At 61.8% G+C, this 24,277-nt stretch overlaps 1 protein-coding gene and 1 pseudogene across 6 annotated transcripts in view; one reads left to right on the forward strand and one right to left on the reverse strand.

Annotated features, from left to right (window-relative positions):
• Window positions 1-16,563, forward strand: part of KCNJ12 (potassium inwardly rectifying channel subfamily J member 12) — a 38,838-nt gene extending 22,275 nt beyond the window's left edge. The window contains exons 1-3 of one of the 6 annotated variants that reach the window (XR_007131900.1): window positions 7,418-8,450; window positions 9,281-9,414; window positions 9,534-9,599. Coding sequence is in view for 5 of the 6 variants with exons in the window: in XM_047758236.1 (XP_047614192.1) it covers window positions 11,734-13,023 (1,290 nt within the window). In the remaining variant the exon portion in view is untranslated. Of the gene's footprint in view, window positions 1-3,315; window positions 3,438-7,417; window positions 8,451-9,280; window positions 9,415-9,447; window positions 9,819-11,677 lie in introns of those variants that run through there. The other 5 variants (XM_047758235.1, XM_047758236.1, XM_047758237.1 and 2 more) reach the window with 5 other exon arrangements.
• On the reverse strand, window positions 6,265-6,677 carry LOC125113915 (cAMP-regulated phosphoprotein 19-like; annotated as a pseudogene).
• Window positions 16,564-24,277: the final 7,714 nt, after the last annotated feature.

The raw sequence follows: 24,277 nt of genomic DNA on the forward strand, positions 1-24,277 counted from the left end.
CCATGGCTCTGACTGCGGCCCTGACGACCCTGCTTGTTGTGATTGCTGGTCCCTTTGCTGTCTGCCTGCTTGGCAGGGCGACCCTTGCAGGCAGGGGCTTTCTCCACTCCATCCACAAGTCCCTGGACCCAGCTGAGGCCAGCATGGAGCAGGCCCTTGGGAAAGGCTGACGGCAAGAGGGAGACCCAGAGAGGGACAGGGCCCTGCCCCGGGTCACACAGTGAGTTCCGGCAGAACTGGGAGCCCCACGAAAACCCCTCCAGGTCCCACTTTCTCCTGGGACTCAAGCCCAGGAATGGGGCAGCGTCTGCAGTGGCCACTCTAGGAAAGGGTGCCCAGAGGCCTCTGGCCTCTGCTGCTCCCAGGGGCCTGGGGCCAAGGACACTCTGTCCCTCCTCCCCCTCCCCCCGAAGGATGTTCTCAAGATAAAAATACCCTCGGAAATGCTCCCCAGTGCCTGGCCTGACCTGTCGTCCACTCTGGGGGCCAGAACTTCCTGCCCTGGCTTCACCCCGGGGTCAGAGCAGGGACACCTGCCCCTCCCGGGCACTTGGCACAGCCTGTCCCTGTGTCGGTCAGTGCCTCCAGCCCCAACCCCCAGGGCACAGAATATGAGGGCCCCGAGGGGTCGCGGTCACTCGTGGTCAGGCTTGGCCTGACCTGCCGGCACTGACACCCCAGGCACAGAGGAACAGGGCGGCCAGGCCTCTGCCCGGTGGAGCCCAGGGCTCTCCTGCCTCGCTGCCTGTTACTCAGGCCGCACGGGAGGCCCAACTTTCCATCAGGCCGGAATCCTGAGCCGGTTGTCAGCTACTGGGAGGGCAGGCTCCTACCGAGCGTCTGCCGTGTGTGCCAGAGACCGGGGCACGGCCTGGCTTCACCCCTTCAGAGCTCCCCCCGAGGTAGGAGGGGTCTGCCCGTCAGCAGATGAGGAGCCTGAGGCCCAGGGAAGTTTCCAGAGGGAGCTGGGGGGGACCAGGGCTTGAACGCAGGACCGGGGGCTGCAGGAAAGGCTGTCCTCGCTGAGAACGGTGGTGGCAACAGAGCCACGCGGTGCAGGGCCTCTGCCCAGCGGCCCTCCCCCACCACCCTGCAGTTCAGGGGCCTCAGGGAGGGGAAGGGCCTCGCCTTGGCCGCTGGGATGGTGAAGGTGGCAGGCGCCCGGGGCTTCGCACACTTGCTGGCAGGCGGAGGACGTTTTGCTGGGAGGCTCAGGTCACCGCTGTGTCATGGGCAGACCTGCCCCCGCTCTAGACCACCCGGTCAAGGACTGTGACCACCAGCCAGGCTCGTGTTTGCGAGCTTTAGAGGGTTGGGCCCGCGCTCGCGGGCTGCGGCGGCCACTGCAGGGCAGAGGGAGCCGTCGACAGGGCGTCCGCCGTCCTGGGGTTTGTCTCCGAGCTGCCCCTCATCCCGTGGCTTTGTGACCTCGGACAGGTCACTTCTCTGCTCTGAGCCTCCGCTTCCTCCTGCGTAGAGAGGAGCTGGTTTTCCTTCCCTCCCGGGATTGGGCAAATCTGACCGGAATTACGGGTCCGGAGAAAAGCCCTTCCACGAAGTTGGGAGTCAGGAAGGAGAGAGCCTGGGGCTGGCCCGGCAGCCGAGAGGAAGTAAGGAGGGCGGGCTGGCCACCTGCTCCCCCTCGGCTTCTCTGCTTCCCTGTGGCCCCGTGCCCGTCTCTGCTCAGTTCCAGGTCTAGGTGACTCAGGGCCAGTGACCTCACTTCTCTTGGCCTCAGTTCCCGTCTGTCCCTCGTGGGGGCTGGAAAAGTTGGAGTCACCGAAGCTGGGCGCCCAGCATGTGGGCCGGGCACCGTGCGTGTCCACTCCAGGGGAAGGCAAGAAGTCAGCGACCTGGTAGAGTTCCTGTCGTGGCTCGGTGGTAACAAACCCGACTGGTACCCATGAGGATGCGGGTTCGATCCCTGGCCTCGCTCAGTGGGTTAAGGATCCGGCGTTGCCGTGATCCTTGGACCCCATCTTGCTGTGGCTGTGGATGTGGTGTAGACCAGCATCTGCCGCTTCGATCCGACCCCTTTTCTGGGAACTTCATATGCTGCAGGTGCAGCCCTAAAAAGACAAAAAAAAAAAAAAAAAGAAAGACATCAGCGACCTGGGAACAGGTCCTTGCCATGGAGTGTTCAGCTCTGTGAGGGGGGTCTGGGGTGGACCTTCCCTTGGGTTTTTTGTTTTTTTGTCTTTTTTAGGGCCACACCTGCGGTGTATGGAGGTTCCTAGGCTAGGGATCGACTCCGAGCTGTGGCTGCCGCCCTACGCCGCAGTCACAGCAACACGGGATCTGAGCTGCGTCTTCAAACTACACCACAGCTCACGGCAACACCAGATCCTTAACCCACTGAGCAAGGCCAGGGATCAAACTCCGCCTCCTCATGGATGCTAGTCGGGTTCATTAACCACCGAGCCACGGCCGGAACTACCCGCCTCAGTTTCGAGAGGGGAAGGGCTGGGAGGCCGTCAGAAGGCCCCGGGGCTGCTGCTCTGGGAGTGATGAGGGAGGGAAGCAGGGATCTGGGAACCCGGAGTCTTGAGCTGAGAGCCTGGCCCAGGGGCCAGCCGGGCCCTCCTCCGACGGAGGAAGCAGAGGGCTGGGCTCGGGGATGACCCACCCCAGGACACACAGCTTGGCGTGAACCCACTGTTGTCCTCCTCTGGGAGGCTTATGACTTGGCGGTGACTCACTGACAGTTCCTTTAATCCCGGCCAGAGAATCCAGTATTGCCATGGGGCACGCCCGCACTGGCTGTGGGAGGGTGGGTCCCTAAAACTCAGAGCCCCTGCCCACTGCCCTCTCCCTGCTGGAGAGGCGCACAGGGGTCTGGCCGTCCCAATGGGGCCCTGTGGCTGGTGCTCGGAAGGCTCTGGGGGTGGCAGCCAGGAGTGCAGGTGAGGCCCTGTGTCCTCTGTGGCCTTGGGGGGTGTTCCACGGCATCTCTGTTTCAGGAAGGGGAACAGCAGTGGCTCCAGCTTGGGGGTGTTGTCAGGCTGACACGAGTTGACATCTGTAAAGCACTTACCACCGGGTCTGGTGTGAGGAAGAGCCAATAATTTCCAGGTGTGACTTTCTCCGGGGGCCCGTCTTGCTCTGCCCTGCTCTGTTTCTGAGAGGTTGGGATGGGCCGACTCACAGACTGAAGGCTGGAGCATCGGGGGTGTGTGCTGGAGGCCCCCCGATCTCCCATGGGGTCCTGGGCGAAGCAAACAGAAATGGCGGTTCACGGGGAAATTTCTGCCTTTTGAGCCCCTCTAGGAGAATGGCGCTGTCTGCAGTAACTTGGCTTCGCTCTGTTAACTCTAGGGTCTTCCAGCCACTGAGTCCCCTCCAGCTGGTGCCTGGGAAATGGCAGCCGCTGCCAGCGCAGCCTTGAAGACAGTCGCTTGCCTGGTCAGCACTGTTACTTAGAAGAGAGGAGTTGGGAGGTAAGGTTGAGGTCACCGGTGCGCCCGTCCATCCAGTCAGCCATTCAACCAAACACTCGTGTGTGCGGCCACCTCCCACTCATCCATCTCCTCACCCACCCAGGCACCCACCCACCCACCTACTCAACTTCTCATTCACCCATCATCCATTAGTTCCACACATCCCCCATCTATGTCCCATCCGTCTATTCAACCTATCCAGCCATCTTTCCATCCATTCACCCCAGCCCCATTCATCTACTCATCCAATCACCCGTCTGTCTACTCACGCATGCACGCATCCATCCATCCATTCTTCTTTCCAGTGGTCCATTTATCCATCCATCCATCCATCCATTCATCTGTCCAGTGGTCCGTTTATCCATCCATCCATTTATCTGTCCAGTGGTCCGTTTATCTCTCTGTCCATCCATCCACCCATCTATTTATCTGTCCATCCATCCATTTATCCATCCATTCACCTGTCCATTTCTCTCTCTATCCATCCATCTCTCCATCCTTCCATCCATTCATCTGTCCATCCATCCATCCATTTATCCATCTGTCTATCCACTCATCCATGCATCCACCCACCCATCCGTCTATTCAATCATTCACTAATCCATTCTCCCAACCCATCTAATCGTTTTCACCCACCTGACTCTCCAACCCTCCAGTCCCCCTCCATCCATCCATCCACCCATCTGTCGGCCCTGTTTATCCATACACATGCTCGGCCACCCACCTGGTACCCGTCTCCTCATTCATTGATTCACCCATCTTCTTGGCCATCCCTCTATTCGACAGCTTATGTCCTCATGCTTTGTCTGATCAGTGAGCATTCCCTGAGTGCCCCTCTGGGCCAGGCCTGCACCAGCATCTCTGGACCTCTGAGGTTGGCCAGAGATGGGGCCTGGGCGAGGCCAACTCACACAGGATGTAAAGTAGCTTTGGGTCTAATAGGAGGAGTAGCCCAGGGCCAGAGAGTCTAAGAAGGCTAAGTGCTGGGCTTCAGCTGGTTCCCGAGAGGCAGGAGGATTTCCAGTATCCCCATCAGCTGCGATTTGGAGGTCGGACCTCACTGGGGTGGGGGGGTCAGCAAAGGAAAATGTGTCAGGAGCCTGTTGCTGTGTCCAGATAGGAATGGCCTGGACAGGAGGGGCTGGGGGTGAGGAGTAGGTGGACAGCTTTGATAATTCAGGAGGCAAGAGACATAGGACCTGGTGAGGAAATGGATTTAGGGTTGAAGGAGAGGGGGAGGCCCAGCTTGTGGCTGGGGTACCTGGGCAAGTAGTCAGGCTGACCAGTAACCCCAGGGAGGGGGGAGGGAGGGGGAAGAAGGAGGCTGGGGGGGGGGAAGGGGGAGGAAGTTTTGGAGAAGGGGGAGCGTATTGGCCATGTGGGGCTGTTGGACCTGCGGGAGGGGAGCCTGGCTCAGGGGTCTTTGCTGTGGGGGGGCTGCCCATCCGTGAGGGACGCTGGGAAGCCGTGGAGGGCAGGCGTGGGTGGGAGCTGCTCACTGATTCCCTGGCCTGCTGGTGCAGGGACAGAGCCTGTCCAGGGGCCGGCGCAGGCTTCGGGCAGGAGGACTGGTGTTTGTGGTTGGAAACTGGGCAGGGGGGGGCCTTGGCGTGGCCCATCCGCATCCCCACCCTCGGCACTCACGACACGGTCTCAGGCCGCGACGGCTCGTCCCAGAAGGCCTGCGTGGCGCTGACCGGGAATGTTTGCGGGCCATGGGGACCGAGGCTGGCGCAGCGGGGCGTGGAGGGGCTTTGCACGGGAAAGGTGGGCAGGCACGAGAGCCGGCCGTCTCATCCCCCGACTGAGACACGAATGTCGGCCCCCCAGCTCTTGGCTGTCTCCAGAGGCTCCTCACCGGACCCCCTCGCTCTCCCCACCGCTCCCGGCTCCGTCCTGGGAGCCTGTCCTCTGAGCTGCCGTGGCGCACCCTCTGAGCCTGGCCCTCGCCTCTCACCTCCCGTGTGACCGAGCCTCAGTCTCCCCGTCTGCGAATGAAGGATTGGATTTTTCAAGCTCTGTGCTAAAGCTGATGGCTGGTGACTGGATCAGGATCCTGAGCCCCTCACGGGAGGCGGGGAGAAGACGCCCTGTGATGGATTAGTGGTGTCTGCCGAGGGTATGGGCTGGAGCGGGAGGTGAATGTATGTACAGACCCTGTGTGGAGGTACCGCCTCTTTCTGTGTGTGAAAAACTATTGTGTTTACAAAAATGGCACACGAGCGAATTCAACAATCCATGTGCCTGCATCTTTCATGCACACGACAGGCCTGAGTCAGAATGAAGACCAGTTTCACCAGCAGCTGTTGAGCATGAGAAGCCCATAAGGTACCCCGGCACGGGCACATATTGCCCAAGTAATAATCTGTTGTTAAAGCGGAAACAAATTTAAGGCCATCCAAGTTCACGTGCGGGATAGGACTCCTTGGGAGCCCCATCTGTTTGTGTTTGAAATGTGTGACCTTTCTGCTACCGTGTGGTCTTAAACACCTGTCTTACAAAATCCAAAGGGAAGGTACAGGAAAAATCAGTACACGAGAGGGTTATATTAGATCAGAGCAGCCTGCAAAGCTAGACTTCAGATGGATTAAATAAAGCCGAAACACTAGCAGTGTAAGACTGGCTCGTTCCTTACTTGTCGGAACCAGCCTCACACGAGGAGTGAGGCAATAGATACAGTCGTTTTCAAGTAGGTTACTTTATGTTGCTCTAAGACGTTCCTTCTCCTCCGTGCACTGTCAAGCTAATCAAAACGCGACACGGACTGCTACCTGCAAAGCCATGACTTAGTGCATGAAAGGAAAGAAAAAGCAGAGAAGTCCCCTATTTAGGAGAAATCGTGGGAATTAGGAGGTCCGTGCAGTCGAGCTCTTTTAGTCCGCCGGCTGGCTGGCTGGCTGGCCACAGGAGCCGGTCTCGGCTGAGGAAGGGGCATGTGGTCGCCAGTGACCTCTGACTCATCCGGGGCTGCAGTAGGAAATGGCTTGTTCTTCACGTTCGCTTTAGTCGTGGTATAATCCCCAGAAGCAAACGGTTTCTGCCCTTTCTGCAATCGCGTCCTTAAGAAATCGGGACCTCCTGCTTTTGTGCTAAATGAGGATACCTGGCTTTTAATTTTGCTTCTTCAGTTCTCTCTGGACGAGGCACTTTATCTTCCATTTGCTTCTGCTCCTCCACGGGGGCTGCCTGGGGGGCTTCTGCAAACATCCTATTCCCTCGTCTCCCTCTTCTCCCCACGTCTTCTTTATCCATTCATCTGGTTGGTTTTTTGTGTGTGTGTTGTATTTTTAGGGCTGCACCTGCGACATATGGAGGTTCCCAGGCTAGGGGTCGAATCAGAGCTACAGCTGCCGGCCTCCACCAGAGCCACAGCCACGCAGGATCCGAGCCACGTCTGCGACCTACACCACAGCTCACGGTAGCACTGGATCCTTCACACACTGAGCAAGGCCAGGGATCGAACCTGCGCCCTCGTGGATGCCAGTCAGATTTGTTTCCACTGCGCCCCGACGGGAACGCCTCCATTCATCTGTCGATGGTCGCGTAGGTGGCTTCCATGTCTCGGCTACTGTCAAGGTGCTGCCGTGAGCACTGGGGCGCGTGCATCTTTTCCAACTATGGTTTCCTCCAGATAGATGCCCAGGAGTGGGATTGCGGGATCATATGGTAACTCTATTTTAGTTTTTAAAGAAATCTCCATACTGTTCTCCAGCAATGTACTGCACCAATGTGCATGCTCCCCAACAGTGTAAGAGGGTCCCCTTTTGTCTGCACCCACTCCAGCCCTTACAGTTTGTGGACTTTTTGATGGCCATTCTGACAAGTGGGAGGTGGTACCTCACTGTCATTTTGAATTGCATTTCTCTAATGCTGCGTGGTGTTAGAGCATCTTTTCATGTACCTCTTGGTCATTCCTTTGGGCCATCTGTATGCGTCAGGTAATTTTTATTTTGGCCACGCCTGGGCCAGGGATCGAACCTGTGCCGCAGCAGTGACCCAAGCCACTGCCGTGACAATGCCAGGTCGCTGACCCGCTGTGCCTCAAGGGAACACACGTGGTTTTTTTAGAGATTCTTCCAGTTGTAGGACTTGACCAGGAGGTGGCGCATGCCTTGTCGCTGGATGTTCCAAGCGGGGCCTGAGAGACCCCGATCGGGTGCTGGTGGGAGCCTTCCCTGCGCTCTTTGTGTGCTGAGATTTGGGCTGCGTCTTAAAGCCACGTGGGATTGCAGGGACCTTGAGCATGGAGGCCAGGATACAGCGTCACGTCCACAGTCTGGCCCCTGGAGCCTGGGGGCGATGGGGGGTTGAGTCCTGTCCTCCCCACCCACCTCAGCCTAGCAGCTCCCTCCTGAAAGGCTGTGTGACCCTGGGTAAGTGATTCCGTCATTCTGAGCTTCAGTTTCCTCATCAGGAAATGGGAAGAATGGTATCGTGTTGTTATATGGGATTAAGTGAATTAATTGGCGCTCTTGGCAGAGTGGCAGGTAGAAGGCGCCAGATTAATGCTGATGACTCTGCTGCTTCCTCTGAAGGGTCCTGGCCATCTGAGAGGCCCCTGACGGAGGGGACCTGGAACTCCTCCCCTGTCCCCCCGAACCGCTCCCCCCCCCCCGCCGGCGACCCGTCTAGTCACTGCTTTCTTGGCACTGGGAGTGTGTACCCAGGCCTTGCCCGGGGTTCCTCCCGGATGTTGCTGAAACCTGAGGCCCAGAGCCTCGGGACTGGGCATGGGTGTCCAGCTCCATTCGGAGGCACCTCCCCGTGACCTGTCGTGCCCCACCTGAAGGTCATGTGTTAGCCGCCTCTCTAAAAGCTCCCAGCCCTGGCTGTGCAGGTGCCCCGAGCTCGCTGGGTACCACGAGGCTGTGCACAGGTGCCGAGGTGGCAGGGAAGCGGGCTCCGGAGACTCTGGGCTCTGGACACTTTGTCACCCTTCGGGACTCTCCAGGTCCAGCCCCCGGGCTGGCCTCACTCCTGTCTCTGCTGCTGAAATCACCTGGTCTGGCTCAGGTAGTGTTCCGCCGGTGCCTCCCCCCACCCTCACCCCTCCCAGCAATGCCTGGGGCCCCCCCATCCACCAACCTGGGCATCCGACAACTGGGGTCTTCTGTCTTTCACGCCTGTCTCCATCCCAGCTCCTGGGCTGCCTCGTGACCTGGGCGGGACAAGCCAGCCTCAGTTTTCCCATCTGTTAATGGGGAGCTGGTCTCCTTGCTTGCTAAGGCCTCTTCCAGCAAAACAAATCCGATTTCCTCTCTCATCTGATCTAATCACGTGCACCCTTGAGCAGGAGCCAAACAGCCCTGTATGTCCTGGGTTGAGGATTTTGACCCTCATTTCTTTTTCTTTCTTTCTTTTTTTCTTTTTTTAAGGCCGCACCTGTGGCATGTGGAGGTTCCTAGGCTAGGGGTCCAATTGGAGCTGCAGCTGCCGGCCGACACCACAGCCCCAGCAACACAGGATCCGAGCCGCGTCTGCGACCTACACCGCAGCTCACGGCAACGCTGGATCCTTCACCCATGGAGCGAGGCCAGGGGTCGCACCTGCGACCTCGTGGATGCCAGTCAGATTCGTTTCCACTGCGCCCCGACGGGAACGCCTGACCCTCATTTCTTAAATCGAGTCCTTAAAGGCCACAGGGCTGTGCGACCTCCTTGCCTGGGGCGTGTAGAGTGTCCCCGGACGTTTGGCGAGTTTGTGGTCTGTGCTTTCCCTCCTGGATCCTCTTCTCGGCCTTTCTTTGAGGTGTTAGAGTCACCAGGTGCCCGCGAGGGACTCCCTGCAGCCCGAGGCTCTCACGCACGCACAGCCGTCGGCTGTGTCTGTTCCTTGGCTTCCAGGCGACCTTGCTCCGGGTACCAGTTTCCAGCTCCGAGAAGCAGAGGAAGGGCTGTGAACATGACCCTGCTGGTTTTCTCGGCGGTTTTAGGGGGAACGAGTAGAAGCGTTGGTTCCCAGGCCATGTGACACACAGGTGGGTCCCCGGTACCCAGCCCAGTGGTCACGGTGACACCCCCACCTGCCTGGGAGCTGGCCAGGCACCCCAGGTGGGGCCCTCCTGGCCTTTGATTTTTGCAATTCCGTCCCCTGCAGGCCTCGAGCTGCTCAGAGCCCCACCTGGAGCAGCCAGGACCCGCTGGACGTCCCTCAAAGCCTCCCGGCCACACAAACCCGCACCTTGCGATCTGACGGCCTCCTGCCGGCATCTGAGTGCCCCCAGCCTGGCCACCTCCCCCTGGAAGGCCCAGGGATCCAGGGCTGATCTGTCTTCTTGGCACAGCCCCCAGGCTGCCCCCCATCGCCGGCTCCCTGCCTCCTGGCCCAGGCACAAGCAGTGGCCACAATTTCAGCCTCAGGCCTCGGCTCTGCAGACCCAGGGTGAGGTGGCCAGCTTGAGCCGCTGGGGGCGAGGACGGCTGCGTGAGGAGGGGCCCCTGCAGAGCCCAGGGGTTCCTCCCTGTGCCAGACGCTAGATGGACGTGGTCCTGAGTTCAGTCCTACCCCCCGGGGGTTTTGGGGCTGCGGGAAAGCGTCTGACCTCTCTGGACCTGCAAAGGGTGGAAGTGGCCATGGCTGCGACCTCCTTGGGTGGCCGAGAGGGTGACCCGGAGCTTTTGCTGACAGCTTGGCCTGCCCTCCCTGTGGCTGGACGAGCTGGTTTGCTCAGGCAGGGAGCACCGTGCACCCACCAGGCCTGGGCATCCGGGGGCACTGGTGACTGAGACAGACGCTGGGCGGGGGGTGGTCTCCAGCCTGGCTGGCCAGGTGGGTGCCACTCTCCCCCTCTCCTAGGTGCTTGGAGCAGAGATCGGAGGTGGTTCCCCCCTGAGGCTCTGGCTGCACCTCGTCCCACAGACCGGAGCTGAATCCCTGTGTTGCCTGGCTGTCCCTTCTGTTCCCTTTCTCTCCTGGTGACTGGGGTGGCTCTTCCCTGGGGCCTCAGTGTCTCTGGGCTCTTGAGGGCTCCCAGGCCTGTCCGGCTCTGACCTGGCATGACGGGGTGGGGGTGGGGGTGTGTGGGGTGCATTGGCGGGGGGGAGCACCCCCAGCTCCTCAGCTTTCTGCCGGGCCAGCCCCTCTGAGCATCCGATGGTAATGGCCAGATGGCCTCAGCGCCCACGGGGCCACATGGTGTCGGGACCTCCAGTCTGCAGGTGCCTCTGCCTCCCAGCGACAGGCCAGCCCAGAGCCTGTGTGCCTGGGGCTGGAGGCCACCATCAGCCATGAGAACAGGGTTTGTTCGGCTGTGGGTACAGTGCCGCTGGCGGGGGTTTGAGGGTGGCCCGGGACCGCCTGGTGTGAGTGTCTGTGCCGGCCAGGTGCTCTGCCGAGTAGGCTGAGGGCGGTAGCTCCCATGTGCTCCCCACGTGCTCTTGTTTAGAGCTGAGGAAGGCAGGGGTGGCGGAGGTCCCCAGGCTGAGGTCAGAGGTCAGTGACCCCATCCCCCGCCGGTGCTGATTCACAGCCCCCTCCTAGCACCTCTGGCAATGGGGAGGCGGAGGGCAGAGACTGTGGCACTGAGAGCAGGCACCTGGGGGGAGGAGCTTGAGCACCTGGGGGGGGGGTGGGACTGGGTTTGGGGTGTCCGTCAGGCTAGGCCCAGGTCTAGGTCCTGGGGTGAGAAGGCAGTGAATGAGCCCCCCCCTGCCCGCAGGGCGCCTCGTGATGGGGTGCTGGGTACCGTCCTGAGCGTATCACTGCTGCTGCCACCACGACCACTGAGGTCAGGCGCCAATACTGTGGGATTAGAGTGGGCTTCTGGCTGGGGTGCACAGTTTTCCTGGGGTGCGGTGAGGCCCCTGGAGCTGCCTTGAAGCCAGGGTGGGGGAGGAGTGTCCTGGCAGGTCTAGGGGCGAGTGAGCGGGGAGAGGGAGGTGAGATCTGAGGATCCATCCCCGAGGAGAGCTGGCGCCTCGTGGCTGCCGCGGGCATGGTGCTGGTTTGGGAGCAGGGAGGCCGGCGAGGCTGGTCTAAGGGGTGATTGACAGGGACTCAGGCTGAGAGGGTGCAAGCTGGATCCTGACTATATTTTGCAAGCAGAGCCCTCGGCGGGAGGCAGGGGCTGGAGGGTGAGCCAGGGCTCTTGCCTGGAGCCGCGGGGAGGAGGCAGTGACCATCCCACCACCCCCAGGAGGCGGGCCAGGAGCCGGTCGGGCTAAGTCCGCGTCCCCTGGCCCCGACCAGGGGCCCTGGGCGGGTGTGGCTGCCCGCCAGCTCTGCCGTCTTCTCTGTTGCAGGAGCTGCCCTGCCCGGAGCTGGCCTGGGGGCGAGCCAGGGTCCCCCCGCCCCCGGGATGACTGCGGCCGGCCGTGCCAACCCCTACAGCATCGTGTCGTCGGAGGAGGACGGGCTGCACCTGGTCACCATGTCGGGCGCCAACGGCTTTGGCAACGGCAAGGTGCACACGCGGCGCAGGTGCCGGAACCGCTTCGTGAAGAAGAACGGCCAGTGCAACATCGAGTTCGCCAACATGGACGAGAAGTCGCAGCGCTACCTGGCCGACATGTTCACCACCTGCGTGGACATCCGCTGGCGCTACATGCTGCTCCTCTTCTCGCTGGCCTTCCTCGCCTCCTGGCTGCTGTTCGGCGTCATCTTCTGGGTCATCGCCGTGGCCCACGGGGACCTGGAGCCGGCGGAGGGCCGCGGCCGCACGCCCTGCGTGCTGCAGGTGCACGGCTTCATGGCGGCCTTCCTCTTCTCCATCGAGACGCAGACGACCATCGGCTACGGGCTGCGCTGCGTGACGGAGGAGTGCCCCGTGGCCGTGTTCATGGTGGTGGCGCAGTCCATCGTGGGCTGCATCATCGACTCCTTCATGATCGGGGCCATCATGGCCAAGATGGCCCGGCCCAAGAAGCGGGCGCAGACGCTGCTCTTCAGCCACAACGCGGTGGTGGCGCTGCGGGACGGCAAGCTCTGCCTCATGTGGCGCGTGGGCAACCTGCGCAAGAGCCACATCGTGGAGGCGCACGTGCGGGCGCAGCTCATCAAGCCCAGGGTCACGGAGGAGGGGGAGTACATCCCGCTGGACCAGATCGACATCGACGTCGGCTTCGACAAGGGCCTGGACCGCATCTTCCTCGTGTCGCCCATCACCATCCTGCACGAGATCGACGAGGCCAGCCCGCTGTTCGGCATCAGCCGGCAGGACCTGGAGACGGACGACTTCGAGATCGTGGTCATCCTGGAGGGCATGGTGGAGGCCACGGCCATGACCACGCAGGCCCGCAGCTCCTACCTGGCCAACGAGATCCTGTGGGGCCACCGCTTCGAGCCCGTGCTCTTCGAGGAGAAGAACCAGTACAAGATCGACTACTCGCACTTCCACAAGACCTACGAGGTGCCGTCCACGCCCCGCTGCAGCGCCAAGGACCTGGTGGAGAACAAGTTCCTGCTGCCCAGCGCCAACTCCTTCTGCTACGAGAACGAGCTGGCCTTCCTGAGCCGCGAGGAGGAGGAGGACGAGGCGGACGCCGACCCGCGCAGCCCCAGCCCCCAGGCCAGGCACGACTTCGACAGGCCCCAGGCCGGTGGCGCCGCCCTCGAACAGCGGCCCTACAGACGGGAGTCAGAGATCTGAGCCACGTCGGCCGAGGCGCAGCATCCTTCCCGCCCGGGGGAGGCCCCGTGTCCTGCCAGGGCCCCCGGGCCCGCGCAGAGGGGGCTTGGGCCCTGGTCGCAGACTCAGTAGCGTTTTAGATGTCGTATGCTTCCCCACGATGGCCTCGGAAGGTTGGCAGGAGAGGGGGCAGGCGGAGCGGCCTCAGGGGCCGGAGCGGGCACACGGGCAGGGAGGCGGCCCCCTGGGGGCCGGGCCGCAGGAGCCAGGGGCTCCCGCCTGAGTCGGAGCCGCAGAAGCGGCTCGGCAGCCGCCCAGCCTCTGTGGGTGCAGGCCAGCAGGCTGCGTTGCGCCTCACTGGTTTTTAACTTGGGGAGAAACACCGGCTTTGGCTTTTCTCAACCTTGGTTTGAGTGAGACTGTTTACAAAACAAAACAATTAACATGTGATTGAAAAATTTTTATAATTCATGGGGGGGGGAGGTGGGGAGGGGAGGACGATTAGAGCTCCATTAGTCTGCTAGGATGCAAGCAGAAGGAGCCCAAGCCTGGCCTGGCCTCCTCCGTGAAGGCCGCGTGTGCCAGGGGCGAGGTTCTCTAGGCCCACGGGGTGAACGGGCTTCCGTTTGGGATGGCGAACCAAGGCCGTGTTAACCGATCGTAATAAAAGCTTTCCAGTGTTGCCGGGGTGGCGGGGGGCGGGGGGGGGGGCGGTGGTGGAGGGCCAGGAAAAAACCAGCCTGAGCTTTTGAAGTTTGACTCTGTACCTGCGGGGTGCGTCTCCGGGCCGGGTTGGGACCTGCCTGCCACGGAGGCTCTGCTGTCCCCACACCAACCAGTCTCCCGGGTTGCTTCTCTCTCCTTCTCTGCCGGCAGCCTCCACGCCTTCCACGGAGGGGGGGGGCAGTTGCAAACGTAGGAGAGGGGGGCTCCCTGGGAAGGGGAGCCGGGCCCCCGACTCCAAGGAAGGAGGTCAGCCCCGTCCCCACGGGGCCCCAGGGGGAGTCGTGCCTTAGAGACCCCGGGTGGTCCAGTTCCACTTGTCTGTTTTTATGGGACTCACCCGTCCTCCCCGCTGCCCCTGACCGCCCCCACCCCCCCCCGCCACGAAGTCCCTGCCAGCTCCACTGTCTGCAGACGCTGGGTCGACCTGGCACCTGCACCCCCCCTGCCCCCCAAGGTGGCAGCACAGGTGAGCCCGGGGGGGGGGCACCAGGCTGCACCCCGCTGCCGAATGCAGAGGGACCTCCTAGGAAAGTCCACTTTCATCCTTGTCAGCCACACGTCCAGGCACCTTGATCAGGAAGGGGCTGGGGGCCTCTCATTTGTCACTGGCTTGTGGCTCTGCGGGGCTAAGAGCTGCCCAGGGCAGGCCTGTTCCTGGCGAGGGAAGCGGCTGGCGGGAGCCAGGCCCCAGGACGGAGTAGACTGCTCTCCTCACGAGCGGCCAGGCGGGTCAGTAGTTGGAAAGCCCAGTCCCCAGCCTGCCTACCTAGGCTGTTCCAGGACAGCTCACCACCAAAGGGGCGGGGCTCCAGCCGGGGCGGGAGACGGAGGCTGCGTGCAGGTGGGTGAGGCCCACGGAGAGGCGGGGACCTGCGGTGGTGGCGCCTCCGACCTCCTCCCCCTTCCTCTTCTCCTGCGGCAGCTGGAGGCCCGGCCCTGAGGTCTGAGTCTGGCTCTCTACTCCCACCCAGAGACACGCCTGACCCACACCCCGCCCTAGCCTCAGACCCCACTCCCATTTCTGGTCCAGAAGGACCTCCCCGAGGCAGGTGGGGGCAGCGCTTTCTTCTCAGGATCTGCTGGAGGGGCCTTCGCCCCCTCCGCACCCTGAGCCCGCTGGCTTTCTCACTGAGCCTTAGTCCTGGGGGGTGATGTGGAGTCCCTGTGGGTCACCCCCACCCCCCACCCCCACCCCCACCCAGATCTCAGGCTGAGCCGGGAGGGGAGGAGGTAGTCTGGTCCCTCGGGGCGGGCACATGGGCCTGGCGGCCCAACCCCCGACTCAGCCCATCCAGGGTAGGGCCCTGGACCCCCCAAGGTCCTGGCCGACCCCGGGGGCCTGGTGCTCCTCCTCTCGGGGCTGCCTGCCTCCAGGCCCCGTGCCTGACGGCTTGGGCCTCGGTCCCTGCAGGAGAGCCATCCCAAGCTGCCTTTTGCTTCTCACCAAAGGCAGATGCTACGTTTTTGAACTCTGCTGCCCTCTTTTCCCCTCCTCTGTATTTTATTTATTGATTGATTGATTGATTGCTTGTGCTAAAGACCAAAATAGTCTCCCTCTTTAGTGCCCTTGAACCGGGAGGGCGGATGGGAGGGGCAGTGTGTGCAGAGGGAGGACCACGTGGTCCCTGGGGCGGGTGTGCCTGTGTGTGCAGCGTGGGGCCCACGCTCACCCAGCGAGTGTGCGGCGTGCCGCGTGCTGCGTGTGTGCCAAGCGCGCGTGTACGTGATGTGTGACTGATGCGCTGTGCAGGTGGGTGTGTACCTGCCCCGCCCCTGCCCCCGCCCCCCCCCCCCCCCCCGCGGTGGTATTTCCGGGAAGTTTCCTGACGGCCTGGGCCTGGTGGTGCAGAGGCTGGAGTGGCCCAGGGCCCTCTGCCCCGAAACACCGAGCTGCTTCCGCGGAGAGGGGCCATGGGGCAAGCGTGTGTGTGCCCCGAGGCGTGACTTCCCACGTGTCTGCGTGTGAGTGAACCGGTCCCGTATGGCTTTGCCTGTCTGTGCAGGATCGTGTGAGGTCATCGTACAGGAGTGGACACGTGTCGTGCAGGTGTGTGCACACGGCGACCTGCGTCTGTGAGTCTGCGCTGATGGCACCTGAGCGTGATACGTACGTGTGGGGACACACGCACTCACACGTTCCAGGTGCATCCACCTGTGGGTCTGTGTGCACTCGCTGTATACTCAGGCTTTTAAATGTTTACGAGGCTGGAGGCTGGCACGCCGCACTCAGGATGGACCCCGGCCGTGGACGTGGGCACAGCTGGACCTAGTGGTCCCACCAGCCTCTGCCTTGGTGATGTCCACGTGGGTGGGTACGCATGCTGCACGTGTGGCAGGGTGAGGCTTCTGTGTCCTGGGCACGAGGTGACACCTACACGTGTGCAAACGTGAGCGCATGCACACGAGTGCAGGTAGGAGGCCTGTGTACACGCGGGTGGTGCCTGCGTGCAGCAGCCGGCCGGGGCTGCAGGCTGTGTGCCTGGGTTCGTGAACCTGTGCGGGTCCCGGAGCGTGTGAGCATGAATGTCCGTGGGGGGTGGCGTGTCCACGTGCAGACCCACGCGGGTCGCTCAGAGCCCGGTCCCCCGCCCCGTCCCCCCTGGTGCTGTGCCGCCCGGTCCCCGCCCGCCCGAGGGCCCCGGAGGGGGGTTAGGGGGCCTGGTGGGAAGGAGGCTCCTGCACAAGGGGTGTCTGCCCTGTGTGAGGTCACATAGACGTCGACTCTATTTTAAACGGTGAAAATGAAGAAATCTCATGTTATTTTCAAATACGTAGCAGTATCTAAAGACATAGGCCACGAGACTAGACCGCATTAAATGCATTTGATCTCTTTGAGTGCCGCTGTGTGGAGACGTGTGTCTGTAAGGCCCCTGGCCCCTCAGCCTCCTGCGTCCCGGGGCGGGGGTTCCCCAGAACCTGGCGGGGGAGGGGAGAGAGGCCAGAAGCGCCTCCTCGCAGAGCCCCGCGTGCCCTCTCGGCTGTCCCACACGTCCTGCTTCCCCTTGATCACCAGCCTGGGCCGGACCTGGCGCCGTGCCGCCCTCCTTCCCCCTGCAGGGCAGTCCCTTGAGGGACTCGGGGGTCGGGGCAGGGGTGGGGGGAGGCCCCCCGAGAGGGACAGCCCTGGTTCTTGCTGAGGGAGAGGAAGTCGGGGGGCCTAGGGGCCTGGGAGGGGTTGAGGCTGGGGGGTAACGGGACAGAGGGCAGAGAAGGCGGGGAGAGCCAGCGGGGCGAGCACGGTCTCCCCGGGGAGCAGAGTGCCCTGTGTCCTGGGGGTTTCGGGGGCTTCTGGCAGGGGCCCACAGCGGGAACGCTGTCACCCCCATGGCATCCTGCGGGGCCCACGCGCTGATCCCGGAGCAAGGATAGGAAGCCCGGCTGGTGCGAGGGGCCGGGCGGCTGTGACGGCCTCCGGCCAGGTGTTCCCTAGGGTTGGACCTGGAGGTGGTTGGCTTGATGGGGGCGGTGGTCTCTTCTCCCCAGCCCTGGAGCTTCCTCTGGGACCCCAGCACCAGACTCTAGGCCGTTTGTGGTCTCTCCACCTGCCCTGGAGCTATTTCCCCAGCCCCAAGAGGAGCACCCTCTGGGCAGGAGGACCTGGCCCCCGTTGGAGCCGGATGAGCATTTACTGCTCAGACTTTCCAGCTCAGGAGTCTCCGAGCCGTGTTGGCTGTGACCCTGGGTCCGACCCAGGCCATCCACCTCGTGTGGCCTCCAGAGGCTTCCTTCCCCTCTGGCTTCAGTCTCCCCAGCGCAGGAGAGGGCGTTCCCGACAGTGGCAGCCCCCGGACTTGGTGAAGAGAACAGGAAGGGGGCGGGGGGGGGGGGGCCGTTATATTCAGCGAGTGCTTTGGGGCCCACTCTCCACGAGTCCTTGGTGGGCGGTGGGTGTGGGGGGAGGCGACACAGCGCCCCCGCCCCCCACCCCACCCCCCGTCTGCGCCGGGCTGTGCCCAGCAGCTGCCCCTGTGCCCTCCTGCCTCCCCAGGGATGAAGTGAGTCCAACTCAGCATCTGCTTTGGAGCAGGTGCGACTGGGTGGGTGGGGTCCTGGGGGGTTCCTGAGCACCTCCTCGCGGCACTTCGAGGCCCCGGGGCCGGGCTAACCTGATTTCTGCAGGAAGTCGGTTCAGGGTCAGAGAGGCACTTGCCCAAGGGCACTGGGAGTGTCGTTATTTGAGTTGGGGGGGGGGTCCGAGCACGGCCTCAGCGTCAGCTGTGGCCCCAGCTGTGGCCTTCATGTCAGGTCCTTGAACCCAAATGCCGTCACCCTGTCAGACAGGAGGGGCAGCCCAGTCAGAGGTCTGCCCTGTGTGTCCTCCCAAAGCCATCCCCGGAGGCGGAGGGTCCCTGGGACTTGGCAGGAAAACAGGAGTGGGCTTCTCCTCAGTGCCGAGGGGCCGGGGCAGAGCAGGGGGCCTCGGAGGACACACCCCAGCGCCCCCTCCACCCAGCACCAGTCAGGTCTTAAAGCCAGAATCAGGCCTTTTAACCCCCCGCCCAAAACCCTCCCTGGATTCCTTCCACACTGAAAACCAAGTCCCCAGATTCTCCAGCCTCTGGAGTCCTGTCCACCTCGCCCTGCCTTCATCCTGCCTGTCCTGTCTCTCCCCCCCCCCCCGGCCGCTCCTCTGCTCTAGGCACCCTGACTCCCCTCAGTTTCACTGAAGACACACTTTCCTCCACCCCAGGACCTTTGCACCTGCTATTCCCTTTGCCTGGAGCACTTTTCCCTCAGCTCTCTCTCTCTCCACCCCACCCTGCTCCACTACTGGCTCCACCAGGGCAGGGGTTGCCATGTCTTTCTTGCACTGCTGGGTGCCCAGCGCCCCACTGTATTTTTCTGAAAGATGGTGGATGGACGGAGGGCAGGTCCTGTGGGTGTCCCACACAGAGAGGGATCTACAGGCCTCACCAACCTGCAGCCCCTCTTCAGCTTCCCACTGACCCAGCTTGGGCAGAGCCCGGCCACCAGGCTTGCTGGGGACGGACCCGCTCAGCCTTGGGGGCAGGGGCAGCTGAGACGGAGCTAAGGACAGGCAGGGGGAGAGTGGGGAACAGGGGATTGGAGTCTCCCGAGGACTTGCTTCCCTTCTCAGTGCTGCCAAGAAAGCACAGAAGGAGGCGGCCCTTACCCCAGGCTGGACTGGGTCTCGAAGGCCTTCTGCTGCCTAAGTGTTTGTGACTGGCCGTCTCCGGGCTTCCGTCTCCCTACATGAGAAATGGGACTTCTGTTCATTCCTTCAACAAGTCCTTGAGAATTGCCGCTGCGTGTCGGGCCCTGGCGCTCTGGTAGGAAGCAGGACAGGCCCGGCTCCCGACGTCGTGACGTCACGCTAGGGGCTCAGCAGGACAGGCGTTCAGCAGAGAGTCCCCAGAGGTGGAGCCTGCGGCGGGGACGCGTGGGCACAGGGCCCACGGGAGGAGTGCCGTGTGGGGAGGGGGAGGGGACCTGAGAGGCAGATGCCCGTCCAGCTGAAGGCCAGCCCGGCCCGGCCCTGGGTGCAGGACCGCAAGGAGCCTGGGAATGGTCCCACCTTTTGGGGTGGAGGGGGACTCAGCAGTCAGCCACTGGCCGCCCCCACTCTGCCGAGTGGCAAGTACAGCCTCTCAGTCATTTGGGCCCGAGATGGCTCCTGTTGACCCAGAAGGTGCTCCAGAGAAGGGGACAGCTGAGAGCCATTAGCAAATGAGGCAGCAGCTGGAGGGCTGGGGCTCATCCCCGGTAAAGGGACCAGGTGGGGCCCAGGCCGCGCCCACTGCCCCAGCGATGACGACGTGGCCCCATCCCCGAGGGAGAGAGACACGCGGGGTGTCGCAGGATGAGCAAGGGGAGGCCTGGCTGGAGGGACCAAGGTGGGTCCTCCAAGGACGTGGCATTTCCTCTGAGCTTCCTGGGGGAGCAGAGGTTTGCCAGGTACGTGGGAGGAGCTTCTCAGAGGAAGGGCCAGCACCTGCAAAGGCCCTGGAGTGGCAGCAACCTGGAGGAAGTCGAAAGCGGCAGCTCGGCGGGGGCGGGAAGACCCCGCCCAGGGCCCCGTCGATTGCCAGGCGCTCAGCCTCCCTCTGGCCTCTGTGGAGGCCTCCTCACCGCATCGCCTCCTGGAACGTCAGCCTCTCCAGAGCGGGGACTTCCGTTCCATCTTGTTCAAGCTGCGCCCCGGAGCCTGGAACAGCCAGCACCTGGCGCTCAGCAGGCGCTCCATCCATTCTGGCTGCTCCCACAAGACAGGCAAGAACTGCGAGGGGAAGAGGTCAGTACAGCTGCCCTTGGCCCGGCGCCGGGAGGGGCCGGCGGCCTTGCCCAGGGGTTGGCTGTGGGTGCCCAGGAGGCCTCCTCTGGGCTGCTGCGAGCTGCTGGGGTGGGGGTGGGGGGGGGAAGGCCCAGGGGCCTTTCCAGTTTTCGGTGTTGTGGCCTCCTTCTCAGAAGAACCTTCTGAAATGCCCAAAAGCAAATAACATATGGTTGAAAAGGACACCCATTCTCGTGCAAGGCAGTTACTGAAATACAAACGGATAAGTTCTTGGGACCTTAGTAACCACGTTTTCTCACTACCTGCTGACGCCGGCCTCCTGTTGGTGAGCGCAGCCTCACTGCGGGCGAGTGGGGTGGGGGGGTCCCAGAAAGTCACCAGCAGAGAAACCATTCTGTGGACACGGCAGAAGCGCCTCCATCCCTGCCGGAGGAGAATGGTCCATTTCCCTTCGAGGCGAGCAGCAGGGAGCGGTAAATGTTTCTCCCGCACGCCCCGCGCCTCCGGGCGAGCCCTTCGAGGTGTGAGAATGAGGGCCAGGCCCTGTGGGTCCAGCAGTGTGGAGACAGGCTTGCAGCTGTGAGGCAGGGCAGGGGACCCGACACCGTCGTCCCAGCCAGCCACGAGGTCTCTGGAAGCCGTGTGGCTCTGTCGTAGCACGAAAGCAAATCCGTCAGCTATTAATTACTGTGTTCAAATACAGCCTCATTTATGAAGACGGACATTTGAATTTCATCTGTGTTTCACAGGCACAACATTTTACTCTCGATTTGGTTTCCCGCTCAATCGTTAAACAATAAAAATCCATTCTTAGCTGGAGGGCCATACCAAACCAGGCTGTGGGCTGTATCACAAGCTCCCAGAGGGCTTCTTCCTCCCCCACCCAGGCTGCAGCCAAGGCATATGGAAATTCCCAAGATAGGGGTCGAATCAGAGGCCGGGGATCGAACCCGCATCCTCATTTAGACTAGTCAGATTCCTTTCCGCTGTGTCACAATGGGAACTCCCCCAGAGGGCTTCGTCAAACTCAGCATCCCTGTGGGTTCTGATTCATCAGGCCTGTGGCAGTCCCAAATGCGCATTTGTGAGACCCCAGCGGTTGTGAGAGCTCCACCTTGAGAATTGCTGAGTTCTGCCTGGAGGCTGGCGCCCCGGAGGTTTGTGCCTTCAGCCCTGGCTCTGGCACGGCTCTCCCTGAACGCCCAGGGGCGAGATTAGGTGGCCTGGCTTCCCCTGGGATCTCCAGCGGGTGCCAGCGGGTGCCTTGCGAGGTGGACTGATGAAGGCAGAGTGACGCGAGACAAACAGAAGTTTGTCGATACATGCGTCTCCCATACACGTGGGAGGACTCCGGGGTGGGTAGCTCAGGTGGGTGATTGCAGCTGGGCATCTCAACACTTTACAGATGAGGAGGCCGAGGGTCATGGAACGGACGGGCCAGCGACTCATTGCTCAAGGCTCATCTGTACCTCGTTTTTCTAAAATTTTTTTTTGTCTTTTGTCTTTTTTTTTTTTTTTTTTTTTTTTTAAGAGCTGCACCCGCGTCATATGGCGGTTCCCAGGCCAGGGGTCTAACTGGAGCTGTTGCTTCTGGCCTACGCCAGAGCCACAGCAACACGGGATCCGAGCTGCATCTTCGACCTACACCACAGCTCACGGCAACACCAGATCCTTAACCCACTGAGCAAGGCCAGGGATCAAACCCTCAGCCTCCTGGTTCCCAGTCGGACTCGCTTCCACTGCACCACGATGGGAACTCCTAAATTTTTTTTTTATTGTAATTTTTTACCTAGTCTCTTCAGCTTTTAGCATCCTGGTTGATAGTCCCTGTAGTTCCTAAAGGCATCCCTTAATTTTTTCTTTTCTTTTCTTTTTTTTTTTTTTTTTTGGCTTTTTATGGCTGTACCCGTGGCATATGGAGGTTCCCAGGCTAGGGGTCGAATCAGAGCTACAGCTGCCGGCCTGCACCACAGCCACAGCCACGTGGGATCCGAGGCAGGTCTGCGACCTACACCACAGCTCAAGGCAATCCTGGATCCCCTGCCCACTGAGCGAGGTCAGGGATCAAACCCGCATCCTCATGGATCCTAGCCAGATTCGTTTCCACTGCACCACCCCGGGACCTCCTGCCCCTTGCTTGTGACGCACGCTGTGTCTTCCTCACCCCCCCTCCTCTAGTGCAACACCCCGACCTTTGAAATCTCTAAAGTGTGTCTTCAGCCCAGATATGTTTCTCCAGCCCACAGCCATGGCCTGGTCCAGGCCACTGTCATTGCTAACTTGGATGCCCACAGTTGCCTTCTCTCTGGCCCCTGCTCCCTCTACCTCCGCCAAACTTTAAGAGTGCCCTCGGCTTTGGGTCTGGGCGGCCTGGGCTCCCAGACCTTCCTGGACCCACTGGGGTCCTGCTTGGAGGTTGCTCCAGCAGGCGGAGTTGGGCTGGACCTAAAAAAGCAAGCCCGCAGCCCCGGCCCCAGGTCCATCCGCCCAGTGACCATCCAGCTGTGGCCCCTCCCCGGAACCTCAGTTTCCACAGATGCCGTCTTACCCCTGAGGGGTGATGTCCTCTGAGGGTCCTGAGCTTCAGGCCAGGCTGTGCAGGCCTCTTCCTCTCCCTTCCTGGAGCAATCCTCTGATCAGAGCCGGAGCCTGGGCTGTTCTCATTCCCTAGTGAGGCTCAGCGCAGAAAAGCAAGCTGGAGCTGAGACCACAGCTCTGGGCCAGGGTAGGGTCCCAGGCCCATGCTATAGAGCAGCGCAGTTGCTTAGGTTGCGTACTGCACAACCCCAGGGTGCCAGTCGCCACTTACTCAACCACGCACAGCAAGGGCAACCTCCAAGGCCTCTTTCCTCACTGCCTCGGGGCTCCGTGCGGAGGGATCCACAGTGTGTGTGGAACCTGCGGGCTGGGGTGGCAGGGGCACAGATGGGAACTGCGGCTGCAGACATCAACTTTTTTGTGAGCCCGCTGACTCGGCAGAAAATAACTGAAAGGGTGATGCAACCTCATACCAAGATATGCACACACCCCAAACGCGCCCACCTCCACACACACACACACACACACACACACACACACACACAAAACATGCGCACGAGTATATGCAGCAGCACACGGCAGTGGAGAAGAGCAGCCCTGATGCACACACCACCAGTCACACACGGAGACCAGCTCAAGTTCAGGAACAGAGGTCCATCTGTGGTGTTGGACAGCAGGACAGCGGTTGCCCGTGGGGGGCGGGTGGCCAGTAACCGTGTTGGGGGTAGAACTCAGTGGATGGGGGCTCAGAGAATAGGTAGCATCTGGATCTGGGGGGTGGGCCTGGGAGGAGAGGTTCTGAGGCCCCGCGTCCTGCCCGGCAGAGGGGTTCATGCTGCAGCTCATAGGTGAATACCTGAGGCCACGTTGCTCTGCCCTTCTAGCCGCAGCAGGAGTGGTCCCCCCAGTGGAGCCTACGAGGGGGCGGGCGGAGAGGAGAGGATGCTGGGGGGCTAGGTGGGCTGGAGACAGGAGGGAGAACTGGGGGGAACCCGGCCTATGGTGGGACTGACCCTGAGGTGGCAGACAGGTCACGTGACCCTCGAGGCCCTCAGTGTTCGGGGATGCTAACAAGGCCTCTGGCCATGGGCTCTGGCTCTCCCAGGAATCCCTCAGCACAAGCCAGTGGCCCCAGCCCCTCAGCACCAGTTCGCACGTGCCCCGCCCCCTCAGAAGAACAGCTGGGCTCAGCTGCTCAGGCCACTTGGGTGGGTGGTTAAATGGGCATTAATAACCTCTGCTAAATAGCCTTGTCTGGGAGTCAGTGAGCCCAGCTCTCCCCAAGGAGGCCCCTGTGTCGCAGCCTGAGACAAGTGTCCCACGTGACCAGGAGGCACCAGCCTGTGGGCTTCCAGCCACTGGGGCTGTGTGAGCTTAGGTAATTTCTGGAACCTCCTACTAAGCCTCAGAGGCAGACTGCGCCTCTGTCCACCCAGCCAGGTGGCCCTCACAGAGCACCGGCAAAGCCCAGGCACCACGACCTCTCCCGGCACCCGCTCGGAGGCAGGGACAACGAGGCACAGGTTTGGTTCCTTCAGCAGGCGGGCACTTTCTCCAGCCTGACCCAGAAGAGATACAGAGGCTGCACACCAGGTGGGTGGCAGAGAACAAGGGCAGTCAGCAGGGCACTGGGTGGGGCGACCCCAAGAGTGCGAGTGGGCCTTGAAGACCCCTCACTCTGTGTGCTGGCCCTGTGACCGGACGTCTCTGTGCCTCAGTTTTCTCCTCTGTAAAATGGGGCTGTAATGACAAAGCAGT

This window comes from Phacochoerus africanus, chromosome 14 (genome assembly GCF_016906955.1).
Source record: "Phacochoerus africanus isolate WHEZ1 chromosome 14, ROS_Pafr_v1, whole genome shotgun sequence".
Lineage (NCBI taxonomy): Eukaryota > Metazoa > Chordata > Mammalia > Artiodactyla > Suidae > Phacochoerus > Phacochoerus africanus.